The sequence below is a fragment of the Micromys minutus genome (genome assembly GCF_963924665.1).
Source record: "Micromys minutus genome assembly, chromosome: 22".
Taxonomy (NCBI): domain Eukaryota; kingdom Metazoa; phylum Chordata; class Mammalia; order Rodentia; family Muridae; genus Micromys; species Micromys minutus.
Window position 1 is genome coordinate 29,410,483 of NC_137957.1, and position 18,826 is coordinate 29,429,308.

Consider the following 18,826-nt stretch of genomic DNA (forward strand, 5'->3'; position numbering starts at 1 on the left):
ATCATAGGGTTGTTTTGATTTGCATTTCCCTGATGGCTAAGGATGTCGAGCACTTTCTCAGATGTTTCTCGGCCATTCGGTGTTTCTCAACTGAAAATGATTTGTTTAGCTCTGTACCCCATTTTTTAATGGGGTTATTTGATTCTCTGGTGTCTAGCTTTTTGAGTTCCTTGTACACCTTGGATATTAGGCCTCTATCTGATGTGGTGTTGGTAAAGATCTTTTCCCATTCTGTTGGTTGCCGTTTTGTTTTCTTGACGATGTCCTTAGCCTTACAGAAACTTTGCAATCTCATTAAGTTCCATTTGTTAATCTTTGACCTTAGTGCTTGAGCCATTGTTGTTTTGTTCAGGAAATTTTCTCCTGTGCCTATGTGTTCTAAGGTTTTCCCTACTTTCCCATCTAATAGTTTCAGTGTATCTGGTTTTTGTGGAGATCTTTAATCCACTTACACTTGAGCTTGGTACAAGGAGATAAAAAAGGGTCTATTTTCATTCTACTGCATGCTGATGGACAATTGGACCAACACAATTTGTTGAATAGGCTGTCCTTTTTCCATTGAATGTTTACAGCTCCTTTGTCAAAAATCAAGTGGCCATATATGTGCAGGCTCATTTCTGGATCTTCTATTCTATTCCATTGATCCACATGCCTATTTCTGTACCAGTACCATGCAATTTTCAGCACAATTGCCTTGTAATATAGCTTGAGGTCAGGGATAGTGATTCCCGCAGATGTTTTTTTGTTGTTGAGGATGGATTTCGCTATTCTAGGTCTTTTGTTATTCCATATGAAATTCCACATTGATCTTTCCAATTCCATGAAGAACTGGATTGGAATTTTGATGGGGATTGAATTGAATCTGTAGATTGCTTTTGGTAGGATGACCATTTTTAAGATGTTGATCTTTCCAATCCATGAGCATGGGAGATCTTTCCATTTTCTGAGATCCTCCTCAATTTCTTTCTTTAGAGGTTTGAAGTTCTTGTCATACAGGTCCTTCACTTGCTTAGTTAGAGTCACACCAAGGTATTTCATAGTTTTTGTAACAATTGTGAAGGGTACATTTTCCCTAATTTCTTTCTCCACATGTTTGTTCTTTGAGTATAGGAAGGCTACTTATTTGTTTGAGTTAATTTTGTATCCGGACACTTTGCTGAACTTGTTTATCAGCTGTAGGAGTTCTCTGGTGGAATTTTGGGGTCACTCGAGTACACTATCATGTCATCGGCAAAGGGTGATGTTTTTATCTCTTCCTTTCCAATTTGTATCCCCTTGATCTCCTTTTGCTCTCTAATTGCTCCAGCCAGGACTTCCAGTACTATGTTGAATAGGTAGGGGGAGAGTGGGCAGCCTTGTCGAGTCCCTGATTTAAGTGGGATTGCTTCAAGTTTCTCGCCATTAAGTTTGATGTTGGCTGTTGGTTTGCTGTATATTGCTTTTATTATGTTTAAATATGGGCCTTGGATTCCTGTTCTTTCCAGGACTTTTAACATGAAGGGGTGTTGGATTTTGTCGAATGCTTTCTCAACGTCTAGTGAGATATCCATGTGATTTTGGTCTTTGAGTTTGTTTATATGGTGGATTACGTTGATGGATTTCCTTATGTTAAACCATCCCTGCATCCCAGGGATGAAGCCTACTTGGTCATGATGAATGATGGTTTTGATGTGTTCTTGGATTCGGTTAGCAAGGATTTTGTTGAGTATTTTTGCATCAATCTTCATAAGTGAGATTGGTCTGAAGTTCTCTTTCCTTGTAGGGTCTTTGTGTGGTTTAGGGTCGAGGGTTATTGTAGCCTCAAAAAATGAGTTGGGTAATATTCCATCTGATTCTATCTGTTGGAATAGTTTGGCGAGTATTGGTGTTATATCCCCAATAAATGTCTGATAAAATTCTGCACTGAACCCGTCTGGACCTGGGCTTTTTTTGGTTGGGAGGCTTTTGATGACTTCTTCTATTTCTTTAGGTGTTATAGGGTTATTTTGATGGTTTACTTGGTCCTGGTTAAACTTTGGGAACTTGTATCTGTCTAGGAATTCGTCCATTTCCTCCAGATTTTCAAATTTTGTAGAGTATAAGTTTTTGTAGTAGGATCTGATGATTTCTTGAATTTCCTTAGTTTCAGTTGTTATGTCACCACTTTCCTTTCTGATTTTGTTAATTTAGATATTCTCTCTTTGCCCTTTAGTTAGTCTGGCTAGGGGTTTATCAATCTTGTTGATTTTCTCAAAGAACCAACTCTTTGTTTTGTTGATTTTTTCAATGGTTCTTTTTGTTTCTATTTGGTCTATTTCTGCCCTAATTTTAATTATTTCTTGCCGTCTACTCTTTTTCTGCATAACTGCTTCCTTTTGTTCTAGGGCTTTTAGCTGTGCTGTCAGATTGCTGATGTGAGCTCTCTCCAGTTTCTTTTTGGAAGCACTTAGGGCTATGAGTTTTCTTCTCAATACTGCTTTCATTGCATCCCATAGGTTTGGGTATGTTGTGTTATCGTTTTCGTTGAATTCTAGAAAGTCCTTAATTTCTTTCTTCATTTCTTCTTTGACCCTGCTATCCTTTAACAGAGCATTGTTTAGTTTCCATGTGTATGTGGGCTTTTTGTTGTCTTTGTTGTTGTTAAAGACCAGCTGTAGACCATGGTGATCTGAGAGGATGCATGGGAGTATTTCAATCTTCTTATATCGATGAAGGCTCGTTCTGTGTCCAATTATGTGATCAATTTTCGAGAAGGTGCCATGGGGTGGTGAGAAGAAGGTGTATTCTTTTACTTTAGGATAGTATGTTCTGTATATATCTATTAATTCTAGTTGGTTCAAAGTCTCTGCTAGTTTTGCAGTGTCCTTGTTCAGTTTCTGTTTCCCGGATCTGTCCATTGGTGAGAGTGGGGTATTAAAGTCTCCCACTATTATTGTGTGGGGTGAAATGTATTTTTTGAGCTTTAGTAGAGTTTCTTTTATGAATGTGGGTGATATTTTATTTGGAGCATATATGTTAAGGATTGAGAGTTCCTCCTGACAGATTTCCCCGGTAATGAGTAAAAAGTGTCCTTCCTTATCTTTTTTGATAACTTTTGGTTGGAAATTTACTTTATTCGATATTAGAATAGCCACTCCACCTTGCTCCTTGGAGCTGTTTTCTTGGAAGTTTTTTTCCAACCCTTTTACTCTGAGATAGTGTCTGTCTCTGTCTCTGAGATGAGTTTCCTGTATGCAGCAAAAGGCTGGATTTTGTTTATGTATCCAGTCTGATAGTCTATGTCTCTTTATTGAGGAGTTGAGACCATTTATGTTAATAGATATCAAGGAATAATTGTTTCTGTTTCCTGACATTTTTGCTTTTTTGGGTTGAGTTGTGTCTGTGTTTTTTTCTTCTTTTAGTTTTCTTGTTTAGGCATTTTCTTGTTTTTACTAGGCTGTATTTTCCCTCCTTGTATTGGGTTTTCCACCTATAATTCGATGTAGTGCTGGGTTTATGGTCAGATATTGTGTGAATATTGATTTGTCTTGAAATATCTTTGTCTCTCCATCGATGGTGATTGATAGTTTTGCTGGGTATAGCAGCTTGGGCTGGCACTTGTGCTCTCTTAAGGAGTGCATGATGTCTGTCCAGGCTCTTCTAGCTTTCATAGTCTCTGTTGAGAAATCGGGTGTGAGTCTGATTGGTCTGCCTTTATATGTTACCTGACCTTTTTCCCTTACTGCTTTTAGTATTCTTTCTTTACTTTGGGCACTTGATGTTTTGACTATTATGTGTCGGGAGGTATTTCTTTTCTGGTCCAACCTATTTGGAGTTCTGAAGGCTTCTTTTATGCTTGTGGTCATCTCATTCTTGAGGGTAGGGAAGTTTTCTTCTATGATTTTGTTGAAGATATTTACTGTGCCTCTTAGTTGATACTCTTCTCCGTCTTCTATTCCTATTATCCTTAGGTTCGGTCTTCTCATTGTGTCTTGTATTTCCTGGACATTTTGAGTTAGGAACTTTTTGTTTTTTGCATCTTCTCTGGCTGTTTTGTCTATGTTTGCAATGTTGTCTTCTGCCCCCGAGATTCTCTCCTCGATCTCTTGTAATCTGTTGGAAATGCTTGCTCTTGTGACTCCTGATTTCTTTTTTTGGTGTTCTGACTCTAGGGTTATCTCTTTTAGCGTTTTCTTTATTGTGTCAATTTCTGTTTTAATTTCCCTCTTCCATTCCTTTATTTCTTTTGTTCTGTTTCGTCTCGTTCTTTGAGTTCTTTGAGTGTTTTTCTTGTTTCTTCTTTAAAAGATTCTGAATCTTTTTGCTTTTCCTCCCTTTCTTGTTTAAGTAACTCTATCAGCATCTTGAGGCATGATTTCAGGTCTGTGTCTTCTTTTTCTGGAGTGTTTGGATTCCGATGTTTGCTACTATGGGAGAGCTGGGTTCTGGTGTTGCTAGATTGTCTTGTTTTTTTTTGGGATATACCCTTTCTCTTTCCTCTTGCCATTTTGTTGTCAGTGATATGTTCTTGCCTTTCCCTTGTATCTGGTCTGTGTCCCTGGTACACTTTCCGTGTGCACTCCGCAGAGATCTCTCTACTCCCCGGCAGCCCAGGTTTTGGGTGGCAGCTGGGCCAGGCTCTGCTCTGAGTCCTGAAGTCGCCTCCGGGTGGAAACAGACGTTCCTAAGATCTGTTCCAGGTCACAGTTGCTCAGCCTGTACGAGCCGCCTTTCCGGCTGGCAGTTGGGCCAGGCTCCGCTCTGTGTCCTGAAGTCGTCTCCGGGTGGGAACAGAAGTTCCTAAGATCTATTCCCGGTCATTGGATCGGGGAGGACAGGGCAGGTCAGGGCAGGGAGTGCCCTTTCCGTGTGCACTCCGCAGAGATCCCTCTGCTCCCCAGCAGCCTAGATCTCCCACTCACCAGTTGCTCAGCCTGTACGAGCCACCTTTCCAGCTGGCAGTTGGGCCAGGCTCCGCTCTGTTTCCTGATCTCGTCTCCGGGTGGGAACAGAAGTTCCTAAGATCTGTTCCCGGTTACAGTTGCTCAGCCTGTAAGAGCCACCTTTCCGGCTGGCAGTTGGGCCAGGCTCCGCTCTTGGTCCTGAAGTCTTCTCCGGGTGGGAACAGAAGTTCCTAAGATCTGTTCCCGGTCACAGTTGCTCAGCTTGTACGAGCCGCCTTTCCGGGTGGCAGTTGGGCCAGGCTCCGCTCTGTGTCCTGAAGTCTTCTCTGGGTGGGAACAGAAGTTCCTAAGATCTGTTCCTGGTCACAGTTGCTCAGCCTGTACGAGCCGCCTTTCCGGCTGGCAGTTGGACCAGGCTCCGCTCTGTGTCCTGAAGTCGTCTCCGGGTGGGAACAGAAGTTCCTAAGATCTGTTCCCGGTCAGAGTTGCTCAGCCTGTAAGAGCCGCCTTTCCGGCTGGCAGGTGGGCCAGGCTCCACTATGCGTCCTGAAGTCGTCTCCGGGTGGGAACAGAAGTTACAGCTCACTTCTTTTCACAGGCAGAATCTAAACAGATGCCCTCTACAATGCACAATGGTTTTTAGTCACTAAGGAATTAAATGGGATATTGAAGAACGTAGACAACTCCCAATGCAAAGATGAGCTGAGATGCTGTGCTGTTGTTTAAGGGTTCCTGGTACTGCATCTTGCACTAATACCAAATGGAGATGCAGAGAACACTAGGTTGGCTTAGGGGCTGTGCACAGGAACCAAAGGCAGGAAAATACTAAACATTGCTGAGAGCATCCACTCCAGGAAGGATTTTACCTTCCAGGAGCTCTAGACTGGCACTCTCCCCAGTGCTCACATGGTTGACTTTATCCTCTGTATTCCATTTGGCACAGCAAGTGGCAGTGTCTCCACCACCTACGATAGTGATGCAACCCCTAGAATTGGCTTTCACCACCTCATCCATGAGTGACTTGGTTCCCCTGGAAAAGCTTCCCATTCAAACACCCCAACAGGACCATTCCAAACAATCTGCTTAGCTCGAGCCACAGCCTCAGCATATTTCTTGCTGCTCTCAGTACCACAGTCCAAGCCCATCCAGCCAGCAGGTATACCAGAGGCAACAGTTACTTGGCCAGTCTTGGCATTCTCATCAAATTTGTCAGCAGTGACAAAGTCAACAGGCAAGGTAATCTTCACACCATTTTTCTCAGCTTTGGACATGAGATCTTTGACAATCTTGGCTCCTTCTTCATCATACAGAGATGTGACAATCTCCATGTTGTTGAGCACCTTAAGGAAGGTAAAAGCCATTCCACCACCAATGATCATCTCATTGACTTTGTCCAGCATATTATTGATCAGCTGTATCTTGTCTGCAACTTTAGCTCCTCCCAAGATAACCAGAAAGGGTCGCTCTGGGCTCTCCAAAGCCTTGGCAAAGTAGTTCAGCTCCTTCTTCATCGAAAATCCACCAGCCTTCTGTGGCAGATTCACACCCACCATGGAGCTGTGGGCTCGGTGTGCAGTCCCAAAAGCATCATTGATATAGATATAGACATCTCCTAGTTTGGACAGTGAGGCTCGGAAAGCATAAATTTTAGCTAGTTCAGCCTTAATCTTGTTCCCAGAAGCATCTTTTCCCTTCCCTTCTTCCTTCACATGAAAGCGGAGGTTCTCCAGGAGGATGACAGTCCCAGCCGCTGGATTGGCACAGGCATTCTCTACTTCTGGGCCCACACAGTCCTTCAAGAACAGAACATCCTTGCCCAGCAGAGATTTGAGTTCTGCAGCAACTGGCTCTAAGGAGTACTTGTCAGGCATGGGAACACCTCTTCCCCTTCACGTCCAGCTTGTTCAAAGTCAGCTTGTTAGAGAGCGACATTTTGGCAACAGAGAGAAGTCTAGATGGCCGGAGCTGAGGAAGAGGTCCTCAGTGCTTCCTATCTCTACTGTTATTGAGATTTGCATTATAAATTGATTTGTTTTAAACCAAACCTCAACACTGATGTTATTTTAATATTTAGCAATTCAAAAGAAAATAAAATTTTAGATGTCTTCAATCCTACAAAACAGAACCTTTTTCCATCCTGTTTTAGCACTGCTCACACTATATTTTATTAAGATTAAATAAAAGTTTGCATTTATTGTAAAGGACAATTTTCAAAAATATTATCATTATAAAATAAACTTTCTCAGAATATTCTAAAACCGGCATTTTTAAAGATTAATTTATTTTGCATATATGAGTTTTATAGCTGTCTTCAGCCACACCAGAAGACATCATCTGATCTTATTACCGATGGTTTTGAGCCCCTTTATAGGTGCTGGGAATGGAACTCAGGACCTCTGGAAGAGCAGTTGGTATGCTTAACCACTGAGCCATCTCTATAGACCAAGAGCAGCATTTTTATATTACAAATTTTAGCCTGAAATTTCAACATTGGTTCTCTCATTTGCAATTTGAGGTTATTATTCAATGTAGGATAAAGTTGTACATGACAGGATATTGTACGGTTTTGAGTATTTTAACTAGCGTTTTCTCTGCAAAATCAACCACATTTTATGAGATAAATGTTTTATGCTTGTTATGTGAAATTTATAGTTATTTTAAAGCATAAGTCCTTATAAAGATTATTAACTTCTTCCCTGTTTCTAATAGACATTCTATAATTAAAATATTACCTGCTCTGAGGGTCCTCAACGGTGACGTGCTGAATTCTTCCTCAAATGTTCATGTTGAAGAATACTATCATCAAGACCTAAGATGTTTCTTGGCACTTTGTCAGTACCAACTTCAAGAATTTAACTTATTATCTGAAAAATATATCACACAGAAGGGGTAAGGTTCTGATAGTTCTCTTATTTTTAAGATAGATAATGTAACATAAATACATAATTAAATATATAATTATCACAGTGGCACTAGTTTGATTTGAAGCATTGTGTCTGGGGATTGGTTTACCTGTAGTCTTATTCTGAACATCAAGTATATTCTTAAGATATGTCAATGTATATTTTGAACATGATTATCTAATAGTCATATTTTTTCAACAATAATTTTTCAAAACATTGATTATCCCATAAGAATTTATTGTTACAGGGGAATAAAGTGAATGCACATCAAGTACATACCAGGGTACATTCTTACATGTTATATTTACATATTATTCCACAATGTCATTACAGTGCAAAAAGTATTTCTAATGCACCAAGGACAAAAGCTGGGAGTTAATCTAATCCAAATTGAAAACTGATAACTTTATTTTCCTGACCTTGAATTATTTTTATTTCAAATATTAATTCATTTTTTTCAGTCTACATTTTGATCATTGTCCCTAAACCTGTCTGTCCCTCATGAGTTCCTCCCCTTGCACCCTCTTCTTCTCTTCTGTGTGGGTGGATACCTCTCTGTGTGTATCTTCTACCCTGGTACATCATGTCTCTGCAAGGCTGGGTGCATCCTCTCCCAGTGAGACCATACAGGCAGCCCAGTTACAGGAATGGATTCTACAGATAGGCAACAGCCCCCACTTTATTTTTGAAGGACCTTGATTTCTTAGTGTATTACAATGGATGAATTATAATGATCTTTTCATATCAGAATTTAAAACTTACAACTGGCCCAAAAAATATATGACAATTAGTATTTCTGAATAATCTCTGGTGTTTCACATATAGTTCCAGTATAAAGAGAAAAATAGTATGCACTTCCAAATATTTTGTATAATTATTAAAATATTTTTCTTTCTTTTATTCTAATTTTTCAGATTATAATATAATTATATCATTTATCATTTCTTTTCCTTACTTCAAGCCTTCCCATGTAATTCCTTGAATGGGAAATGTAGAGCCAGAGTCCTTCTTGTTCTCAGGATATTTGCTGAACAATTATAACTAATATAATTGTCAGCCAAGAGAGAAAAATCAGAAAGACCTTTTTAAAATGAAGGGACTTCCTTTTTTTTCAATAGTTGTCACAATGGTGTGTGTGTGTGTGTGTGTGTGTGTGTGTGTGTGTGTGTGTGTGTGTTTTGTATGTGTGTGTATGCATATGTCTGAGTAGCAATAAAAGGTAGGCATGTATGCACACATGTACATGCATATGAGCATGTGCACACACATATAGATGTAAGAATACAATGCAACTTAATCAGTCTGTGTATTGTCACTGTGTTTATGTTTTTTTTGGGATTGGTCATTTCTAAGAGATAGACACCTGGTATGGTCAGTTTTCTATGAGAGTGCCTAGGAGCCTACATCATAATTTAGTTGTTACTATTTATATTATCATATTTCTCTAACATTAGCTAATTTTCCATTAGAATTTTTTGTGAATATGTGGGTAATTCATATTAAAATTTTCACATCTGTAAATAATTTAATGTAGCAGGGAATATTAAAGCAAATTTTTATATATTAAATGTCTCCATAAAATAGCCATCAAATGGTAAATTTGATTCCAGGACAGGGATAGACTAGAGTGCCTTGTACACAGTAAACAAGTAAACTGACCTGCATCCTCACAAGTAAACATGGATAATGGAGATTAAAAGTGTGACTAAAAATGAGGCCAAAGTCTGTACTTATGTTAAGGCTTTCAAATGAGTATTTGGCATATTGATAAATTCCATAGGAATTAAATTCAAAGTATAGAACCCAACCATTGTTCAAGAAAACCTTAGTTATTTGCGTTTGTCATCTTTGCCATGGATAACAGTCATCTAAAGAAAGAAATGAAAGCTTTTCCAAAATATGTCTTTGACCATCCAGGACAAACATTCTATATAACAAGAGTCAATTTATCAAATTTTCTAGTAACTTTATGAGTAACTTCTCCACACTTACACAGTCATTATTTCTCATGTTTATGATAGCAAAAGCTTTTATTTAGTTTATTATTTTTCAACCAAAAGTACACTAAATTAAAATGTACCTAAAAATTACAAGCATTTTGTCTTAACACAAATCATAATATACAATTGTTTTGAAGTTTGCCCAAAATAATACAAAATGTTGTATAAATGATTGGAAACAAATTATAATGAAAAGCATTCCAAATTTGAACTTCCTCTTTGGCCACATATTAAATTTTATTTTTAAAACCTACTCAGGTTTTTGTGTTTGTGTGTATACTTGTTCTTATTCAAGGCTCTTATGTTTTATTTGTCCAGGGACATTCTCAGTCCACATGCTGTGGCCAAACTCTCAGAATACTATAAAGACTTAATGAGCCTCAGTAAGGAATGCAGACGTGCACATGAACAAGGGGATGTAATTATCAAGAAATCTGCGGCAGAAACAGAAAAGGACTACCCAGCCTTTCCAAATACTCACAACACTCTTCAAAATAGGACCGTTCAACCTCAGAGTAACAATTGTAAGGCAGATTCCCCAGCGGTTTCTGCAGTCCTGTTGGACGCTGCCTCCAGACCTTCCACATCCAACTGTGAAGAACTGAAAGGAAATAATCAGGAAAAGCTTATGGCACAGACGAGTGAACTCAGCAGTACCAGTAGTCCCTCCAGCAGCAGAGCCTCCTTCATAAAAATGAAGATGGCAGAGTCTCCAATGAGTAATCATCCCAACACTGAACAAAGAGCATCAGTGTAAGACCCTTTTCTTAATAGAGGCTATATCTCCAGTTTAAATATGTGCACTATGTGCACACATGTGTATGTGTGTGCTCTTGCCAACAGAGGCTAGGAAAGGACACTAGGTGTCATGCCCTATTACTGTCTTGTTCTCTAGGGGCAATGCCTTTTACTGAGCTTGTAGCTCTGGTGGCACCCAGCAAATGCAGATTATGTCCTCCTGTCTTGTTCTACTACAGCACTAGAATTTACAGGTGCCGTACGGCTACACCTGGCTCTTTGTATGGTTGCTTACAATTACCCCTTCCAGGTTTTCTCAGCAAGTGCTGTTTTTCCATTGACAGGTCACAAGAAACAGAACCATGGTTACTATTTTTGATAACTGATCATAGTCATTGGTAAGAACTAGTAACTAGGTAATATAAATCTATGTTATTTTATATTGATTCCCTTAACTACATTTTATAATATGCCCCAAAAATTTATAGTAGAAATTAATTTAGTTAAATTAACTCAGTTTAATTAGTTCCCTAGGATGATTTAATTTTGAATGTATGAACTTGTTTTTCCACTTCTAAACTTCTAAATACATAAAATTATTTTATTAAAATGTAGAATATATTCTAAAATAATTTATTCCAAATAATCATTTCATTTTCTGAACTTTGTCTTTATAAGTTTCACTGACCTAGTAAACATGTAATCAGCATGTATGTGAGATTTTGCATGTTTAAGCCTCAGCTTTCTTTATAATAACAGCTCTGGAAGGTGATTAATCACACCAGATTCCTGGTAAGTAGCACATTACCTAAGAAATCTCCTAGTGTCCCATAACCCTTGAACCAGTAAGGATGGCTTTGGCCTGTTGATTTCCTGCTTTTTGTATTTTTAGCCTGAGTGTCAGATAATCAAGATTCAGCTTCTGTAAAGACTGGAGTTTATCAGAGCATAGCCAATGTCATGGGTGCTGTTTGGTTTTGCCATCTTTATTCCAGTAGATGTCCCCGGAAACAGTAATTTTTTTTTCTGGAAACTATGTTTTTGATAAATTTAGATGTACATAAGTTATTTCCTATTATATAAATATTTAAAAATACTTTGATAATTTTTGAGAATCTCATCCTGCTCCTCCTAGATGCTGACCCTCTTTCTAGCCCCTCTCCAACTTTGTATCTTCTTGTTGCTTTGTTGTAGTTGTTGTTTAAAAGTAGCTATTGGGAGTAGAGGCTCTGGTCCAATGTAAACATTTTCACAAATGCTGTCTTTATTTTCTGAAACATTTAATTATTTTATTTATTTATTCATCCTCACCCCAAACACTCCACATGTTGTTTATGAAGACTTTAAAATGATCTATACTTAGATCTTAACAAATGATCAGGGACAGCCAAATAATTTTAACATGTATTAATAAGGACAGGAAATTAGAGATACACCAAAGACCCAAAAGATACCAGGCTCCTGTCAGCAAGCACTTCTTGGCATCAGCAATAGTGTCTAGGTTTGGTGTCTGTAGGTGGGATGGATCCCTAGGTGTGGTGATCTTTGGATGGATTTTCTTCAGTCTCTGCTCCATATTTTTGTCCTTGCATTTCTATAGACAGGAACAATTCTGGGTTAAAAATTTTGATATGGGTCCTGTCTACTTTCAAGTCAAAATATTCTATTATCTTTTCCTCCAAACATCAACATATTGCATTTCTCTTCTTAGATTCATGGCCTTATTCATTCCCACACACATACATGTGTATAAGCACTAAAACTGAGATCTTAATACAAGATAAAATATGCCATGTATAGTTTAGAGGTTTAGTTATCTTAATATAATAATTCTTGATTCCTCTGTTTTCTATATGTTCAAATAAAATTCTGTTGGGCATAAGCACATTTTACTCTCTATTCCCATGCCAATGAATATCTGGGCCAATTCCATTTCCTTTGTATTATGGCAGAGATTCCCTTCTATATCCCAGGCAGGCCTTTTACTCCCTCACTTCCTATTCCAAATTCTCAGATATAGTAATACACACCCATAAAGGTTTATTTTCTTCATTTTATCTATTATATTATATTATATCATATTATTTTGAGATATTTTCATTTAATTTCATTCAAACAATGAATGAATGATAAAGTAGTTGCATAAATGTGATTTAAGCCTTTAGCACTTTTTCATAAATTGTGGTTTATTCTACATGTTGGAAATGACTTTCAGGCATGTAAAGATTTTTCCTGTGTATTAAAACTATGTTGTCTTACTCACTTTTCTATTGCTGTGAAGAGTCATCGTGACCAAGGTGACTTAAGAAAGAAGGTATTTGATAATGGGCAGCTTGCATACAGTTTCAGGGGTGAGTCCCTGCTTGACCTGTTTGGGAGTATGGTGTCAGCCAGGCCGACATGGCAATGGAGCAGTAGCTAAGAGTTTATGTCTGGTCAGGGAGTTGAAGGTAGAGAGAATGACTTGGTCTAGTGTGGGATTTGGAATCTCAAACCCCAGTCCTCACGGTACATCAAGGATACACCTCTTAATGCTTCCTACAGCTGGTTCCTTAAATAAAGACCTAATGTTCAAATGCATTAGCTTAATGGGCTCCTTTTCATGCAAACCACTACAGAGGTGCAATTTATCTTTGACCAGAAGGTTTAGCCACTAACTTCAATCATATGTTCATGGCAAAAACATGTTAGAGAGTTATGCTGGCTATGGTGACAAAGATAATGGTGATGATGACGATGATGTTGATAGTGGTGATGAAGGTGACGGTAGTGGTAATGATGGTGATTATAATTATTCCAATCATGATGGAGAAGTTGCACACTAATAGAAAGCATTTTTTTATACATCCTAATTACCTTTAAATATATTTTGAGGAAAAAAAATACATGGTCATATTTGAGAAATTCTATTACTTAATTCCATTTGTTTTATAAATGAATATAAGAAAAGAATAGCATTCATCAAGTTTAACAATTGTGCTAATTTCTTTTCTGTTCCTGTGATTAAATCATTGTGAGAAAAGCAACTTCCAGAAGGAAGTGCTTATTAGGTACTTAGAGTTCCAGATTCATGAGAGACCATCATCATCTCGGTGGGGAAATGTAGCCTCTTGCAGACATAGTGTTTAAAGTGTTAAGCTAAGAACTCCATCTTAAAGCACAAGCAGGAAGCCAAGAAGGCAGACTGAGAATATCACATGGCTCTTCAAACATTAAAGCTTGCCCCCAGTGACATATTTCTTCCTGTGAGACCATACTTCCTAAACCTACCTAAACAGTACCACCAGGGACCAAACATTCAAAACTCTCAGACTTTGGGAACATCCCACTTAGATCATCAAATTCTGTTCCCGGACACCAGTAAGCTCATGGCTATTTTATACTGTAAAATGCATTTATTCCGACTCCAAAGTCTCTGTAGTCTTTTAGACTCCACCTTATAACAATCCAAAGTCCCTTTGGAGAGCAATTGTAGCTTCTTTTGAGATTAAACAGGAAACTGCATACTTCCAAAATAAAGGCACAGGTTACACATTACAATTCCAAATGGCATTTCAAAGAGGGCATACTGAAGACATTCTGGACCAAAGCAAGAACAAAATTTCACAGGTCATGCTTCTTCTGCTCCATCTCTGATGTTAAAGTACTAGATGGCTGCACCACCCCACTCTTGCTGTCAGCAACCCACATATCTCATCATGTAAAGCTTCCTTGGCTGATATCCCATGGCTCCATCATCTACCAATATATCCATGGCAACCCGGACTTCCCTTTCACAGCTTCAGAAACAGCTTCGGGAGGCCTTCACACATGACTGCCCTGTTATGCACTTTACCTCATTCAGTTCTCTAAAGTGACAGAGGATTCCATGACTCCATAATCTGCCTATTTTTCATGACTCTGAAGCCAGCATTTTGTGGAAAAACCATTATATATTTGAAGTATGTAATTCTACCTACTTATTAATTTAACAGGAATTTACAATTAGGTGATTGCCTTAAGTCTCTGAAGAGACTTGGCCTTTAAATAGCACTGAGGTGAGAGACTACAAGGACTCTGGCATCAAACAAAATATATTTTTTATCACAATAGATCTAAGATTGTGAGAAGAAAGAGGTTGGTTTTGATGAGATGCTCTTATCTCAGACATATGAATACTGGATTCCTAGTTGGCAGTGCCTGTTAGTGAGTTTTGGAGTGGATTTGACATTTGTAGGTAAATTTTTGGCCCCTTGAATAATTTTGCAAAAGCTTTCATTTGCTGTTTATTTCTTTGGAGCAAAAAGTTCCTGAGGACTTTTACTTTCAGACCTTAGAAGTTTGGTTGGATGGTTTTGCCCTCAGGGTACCCTTCCCGTTGTTCCAAAGCAAATCAAGCCTCCTCAGTGGCTCTTGATTTCTCTCAGTACAAGCCTTGGCCTCCACATTGTTTAGTTTGGTTTTGTTTTTCCCTCTTCAAACTGTCTACTTCTTTCTGCACATTTGATCATTTTCATGGTAGATACGCATGATAGTGATTGCTAATAACTACAAGGCATAATCAATATAAAATTATTTTACAATTTCCTGTGCCAAGAAATTTAGACCATTACTTTTTAGATTAAGCCTCAGGAAAATGCTTAGGACAAGCACAAAAAGAAATAAGACTTTTGCCAAAATATAACCACAGTGTTTTCTAATCTAGTTGCTAATATTGTTCTCCTTGGAACCTCACTGACCTGGGTATCCAAGATCTTCTAAGATGCCCCATTAATTTCTGCTTAAAACATTCAAACAGTATTCTAGACCAAAGTCCCAAAGTCATCTAGATTCCTTCAAAGACTACTTATCAACTTCTTCATGAAGTAGCCCACTCCCTGGTACCAAATTATGTTTAAAAATTTTTTCTATTTAGAGAAGACACCATAACCTAGTGGTTTATTTGAGGGTAGTGAGCCAAAGAGATAAGAGTCCATCATCATTAGATGAAGATACTAGGGTAACAGGAAAACTTGGTGACTGAAGTTGAAAGCTGGCTATGTACATCTAAACTCTGGAGACTTAGTGTTGAAATGCTCAACAATGGGGAATGTATCATTCAGTCCAGCCAAACAAACAAAATGTATTGCAAAATCTGTCAAGAAAATGCTGAGAAATGGATTTGTTCTTCATATACCTTTTTAAATCAAACACAGAAATCCCACAAGGAATTAATATAGAATTGCTATTACTTTCATTTATACCTTGGACCTTGATAAGATTCTTATAATAATCTGTGAGAAAGAAAACTAATTCCAACTCAGGAAAACAACTCAGTGTCTAAAATTTGCAAATAGCCAAGGGTTAGGACAAGTAAGAAATTCTTAGTGGGTGTATACATGAGTAGTGTATTTTCAAGTGGCCAAGAAGTGAAAAGATGCTGGTAAAATACCTCCTAAGATCTTTCCTCTTCCCATGAAGAATTGGAAGAATATCGTTTCCTCTTCCTTTCTAAGACAGCCCATGGTTCCAAGCACCTAACCATACTTTGCCAAGTCCAAATTGGTTTCTATACTTTTGGAACCCCTCTTTACCATCTTTCTCCATCTGCACTCTGAAAAAATGCCCTCACTATCTAAAATAATCTCTGTATTTTTTTATCTTAAAAATTATTAAACCAAAAATATACAGGTCATGAAGACACCCTTTTTTAAAAAAATATTTCAAAGAGTGGTATATTTACATAATTTTCATCGTTCCCTCTCCCCTTGTAACTCTTCCTGTGTTTCCTTTATTTATTATCAAGTTTATAAATTTGTAATTATATATAAATATGTATGCATGTATAAATACAAATTGATTTATCCAGTTAATGTTGTTCATATGCATTTAGAGCTAACAATACGTGATTAGATAACTTATCAAGGGCTCACTCCGGATTAATACTGATTCACCCTCTTTCTTCAGGTATTTGTTGTCTGTAGCTCTTCATCTTAGTATGGAGTCGTGCAACACCTCTTATTTACCTTCTGGGTATTCATGTATACTAAAACACTTTCCTTTTTCTATTTTTAGTGAGGCAGCTATGGTGATCCAAGAACAATGGTGTAGTTACATTGCATGCAAAGAGATTAATTGCTCTGCAAAAATGCATCCAACCACAACAGAACCCTTGCACGATCCCTTCCTCAATAACCAGACTACTTCCAATGAAGAACAAAGGAAAACTAAGAATACCCAAGAAGAGAAAGAGAAAGCTGCTCTTCATATTCAGGTTAATTCAAACTTTTTATAGCAGAGTTAGTCATTTTAGTGAAATCTAGTTGACCTAAATGATAGCTATTCTAGAATTATATTTCAATATTCTAAAAAAATTTTAAGTTCTTCAAATGTCTGCTTTAATTAAAAACTTAAAAGTCAAGAAGTGAAAGTGAAAGGAGAAATTCTGGGATTTAAAGGCTAGACCCAGTGGGCCTAGGGTCTAGAAAAACGGCAGAGAAGAATAGGGTAAGGGAGACCCAATCACAAGAATATACTCATCAAAATGCCAGGACAAATGCTGCATTGTGTTCAAATTGGCAAAATAAATAAATAAATGTGAAAAATACTTGTCCAAGACCAGATTTCAAAATGAATTTTAGCTTGATTACCTTTTTATCTTATTTATATATTTAATGAAGCTTTTTTATGTTTGTACTATATAGCTCATCTTTTAAAATGAAAGTAACCGAAAAGTCAATCAATGTTCTTTTAACTTTAAATGATCTTGAAGATTTATATTTTAATTCTATGTATATGAGTGCTCTATTGGGCATGTGCAAGAAGAGGGGCATCAAATGCAATTATAAGATGGTTGTGAGCCAAATACCATGTCATTGCTGGGAACTGAACTCATAACTTCAAGAAATTAAGAGCACTGGTTGTTCTTTCTAAAAAATAAGTTTCTGCTAAGGGCTAAGCTGCACAATGACTAGAAACAGGGTTGTACAATAATATACTATTTACTATTTACTATTTACCAGAAAGAGTAAATATACAGTCTCAGGGTTCTCAGTGTGATCGATTATTCTTCAACATAAGATTATTATGATGCATGAATTTGCACTTATTATTATATGTACATTATATAATTTAATATATAGCAATTAGCATAATTTTATTTTTGTTTGTGGGTACAGATAGGATAACCATGATCTGTATTCCCATGGAATACAAACCTCCACTGTCTTATGAAGTCACCAGTGGGTACAATATGACTGAAGTCATTGTCACACCCCCTCTCTTGCTCTACCTATATAAAACAGTCCACTGGTGGGCGTAATGTCTGTTAACTTATTTCTCCATCTTGGCTTGGCTGTTGGTTGGCCCATTTATAGGAATACCCAGTGATATCACAATAGTTGTTAAGACCTTGTGATTACAGTGGTACTAGATTGCCCAGAGGGCATTTTTCAACCCTTTTCTGTTGATCTTAGGCTTTTGTAGTCTTTCTACATACTCTTCGGCATTATGCCTTGACCCTTGAAGGAATGGTACATATAAATTAAGTACGTACACTCAGACATCACTCATTCTGAGACCCTTATTCATCCATAAGTCTCTGCATTCATTGCAGTGCACTGGGGAGAGATGCTTCTCTGACTAGTCTATGCCAATATTTTCTAGGGGAATAAACATATTAAAGTGATTTCATGCTATGTTAATCTTATTGAACAACAGAGTTCACTTTGAACTTGGTGTTAATTGGCCAAACCCTTAAGCTGAATTTGAAATCCTCAGGTTAGGTAAAAGACATACTAGCAAAAAGGAAAGATATGTTTTCAAAAAGTAAGTGAGAATATAGTCCCCTTTGCACCCTCAGACATTCTACCTGCCTTTCCCGAAAATGAAGGTCTGAGAATGGAACCTGAAGGGTTTGTCGCTATTGTATTTTGAGATAAAGTAATGATATTGGCTTCAACCTCAATATGTTGACAAAGCTAGCTTTAAATTCTGGGTGTGCATGTAATAGACTTCCAGTTATGGGGATACATGAAAATCCCACCACAGTCATCTCTACTTTAATTGTTACTACTTCTTTTTTGAGAATTAATGTTTATTTTATTAATTTTAGCTTATTTTGCTATCAATATTTGTTGATTTTTTTAAATTCTAAGGTTATGTTGGGAGAAGTTAAGTTATATCTGTTGCTGGTGAGATATGATAGAAACAACTTTTTTTCATCTAGAGACAGTAGGACAGGAAACGGAAGTGGTAGAACAGACAGCACTTGAGAAGAATGCCACAGGTTAATAAGAATAGTTCAATGTCCACATTTAAATGGGCATGATGGATGGGTAAAGGAGTTGAATTAGAGAGAGCTAGT

General features: G+C 37.6%; 1 protein-coding gene and 1 pseudogene across 2 annotated transcripts in view; one reads left to right on the top strand and one right to left on the bottom strand.

Annotated features, from left to right (window-relative positions):
* Positions 1-18,826, top strand: part of LRRIQ1 (leucine rich repeats and IQ motif containing 1) — a gene marked incomplete at both ends in the record, with an annotated part of 187,224 nt that overhangs the window by 75,553 nt on the left and 92,845 nt on the right. Inside the window, 3 exons of the mRNA XM_080935379.1 lie at positions 7,572-7,751; positions 10,084-10,518; positions 16,537-16,735. Coding sequence (XP_080791505.1) covers positions 7,572-7,751; positions 10,084-10,518; positions 16,537-16,735 — 814 coding nt within the window. The remainder of the gene's footprint in view (positions 1-7,571; positions 7,752-10,083; positions 10,519-16,536; positions 16,736-18,826) is intronic.
* LOC308435234 (phosphoglycerate kinase 1-like) lies at positions 5,688-7,295 on the bottom strand (annotated as a pseudogene). Its single transcript has 2 exons — positions 7,285-7,295; positions 5,688-6,749 (listed from the first exon to the last, which is right to left on the bottom strand). The product of its transcript is annotated as a phosphoglycerate kinase 1-like (transcript).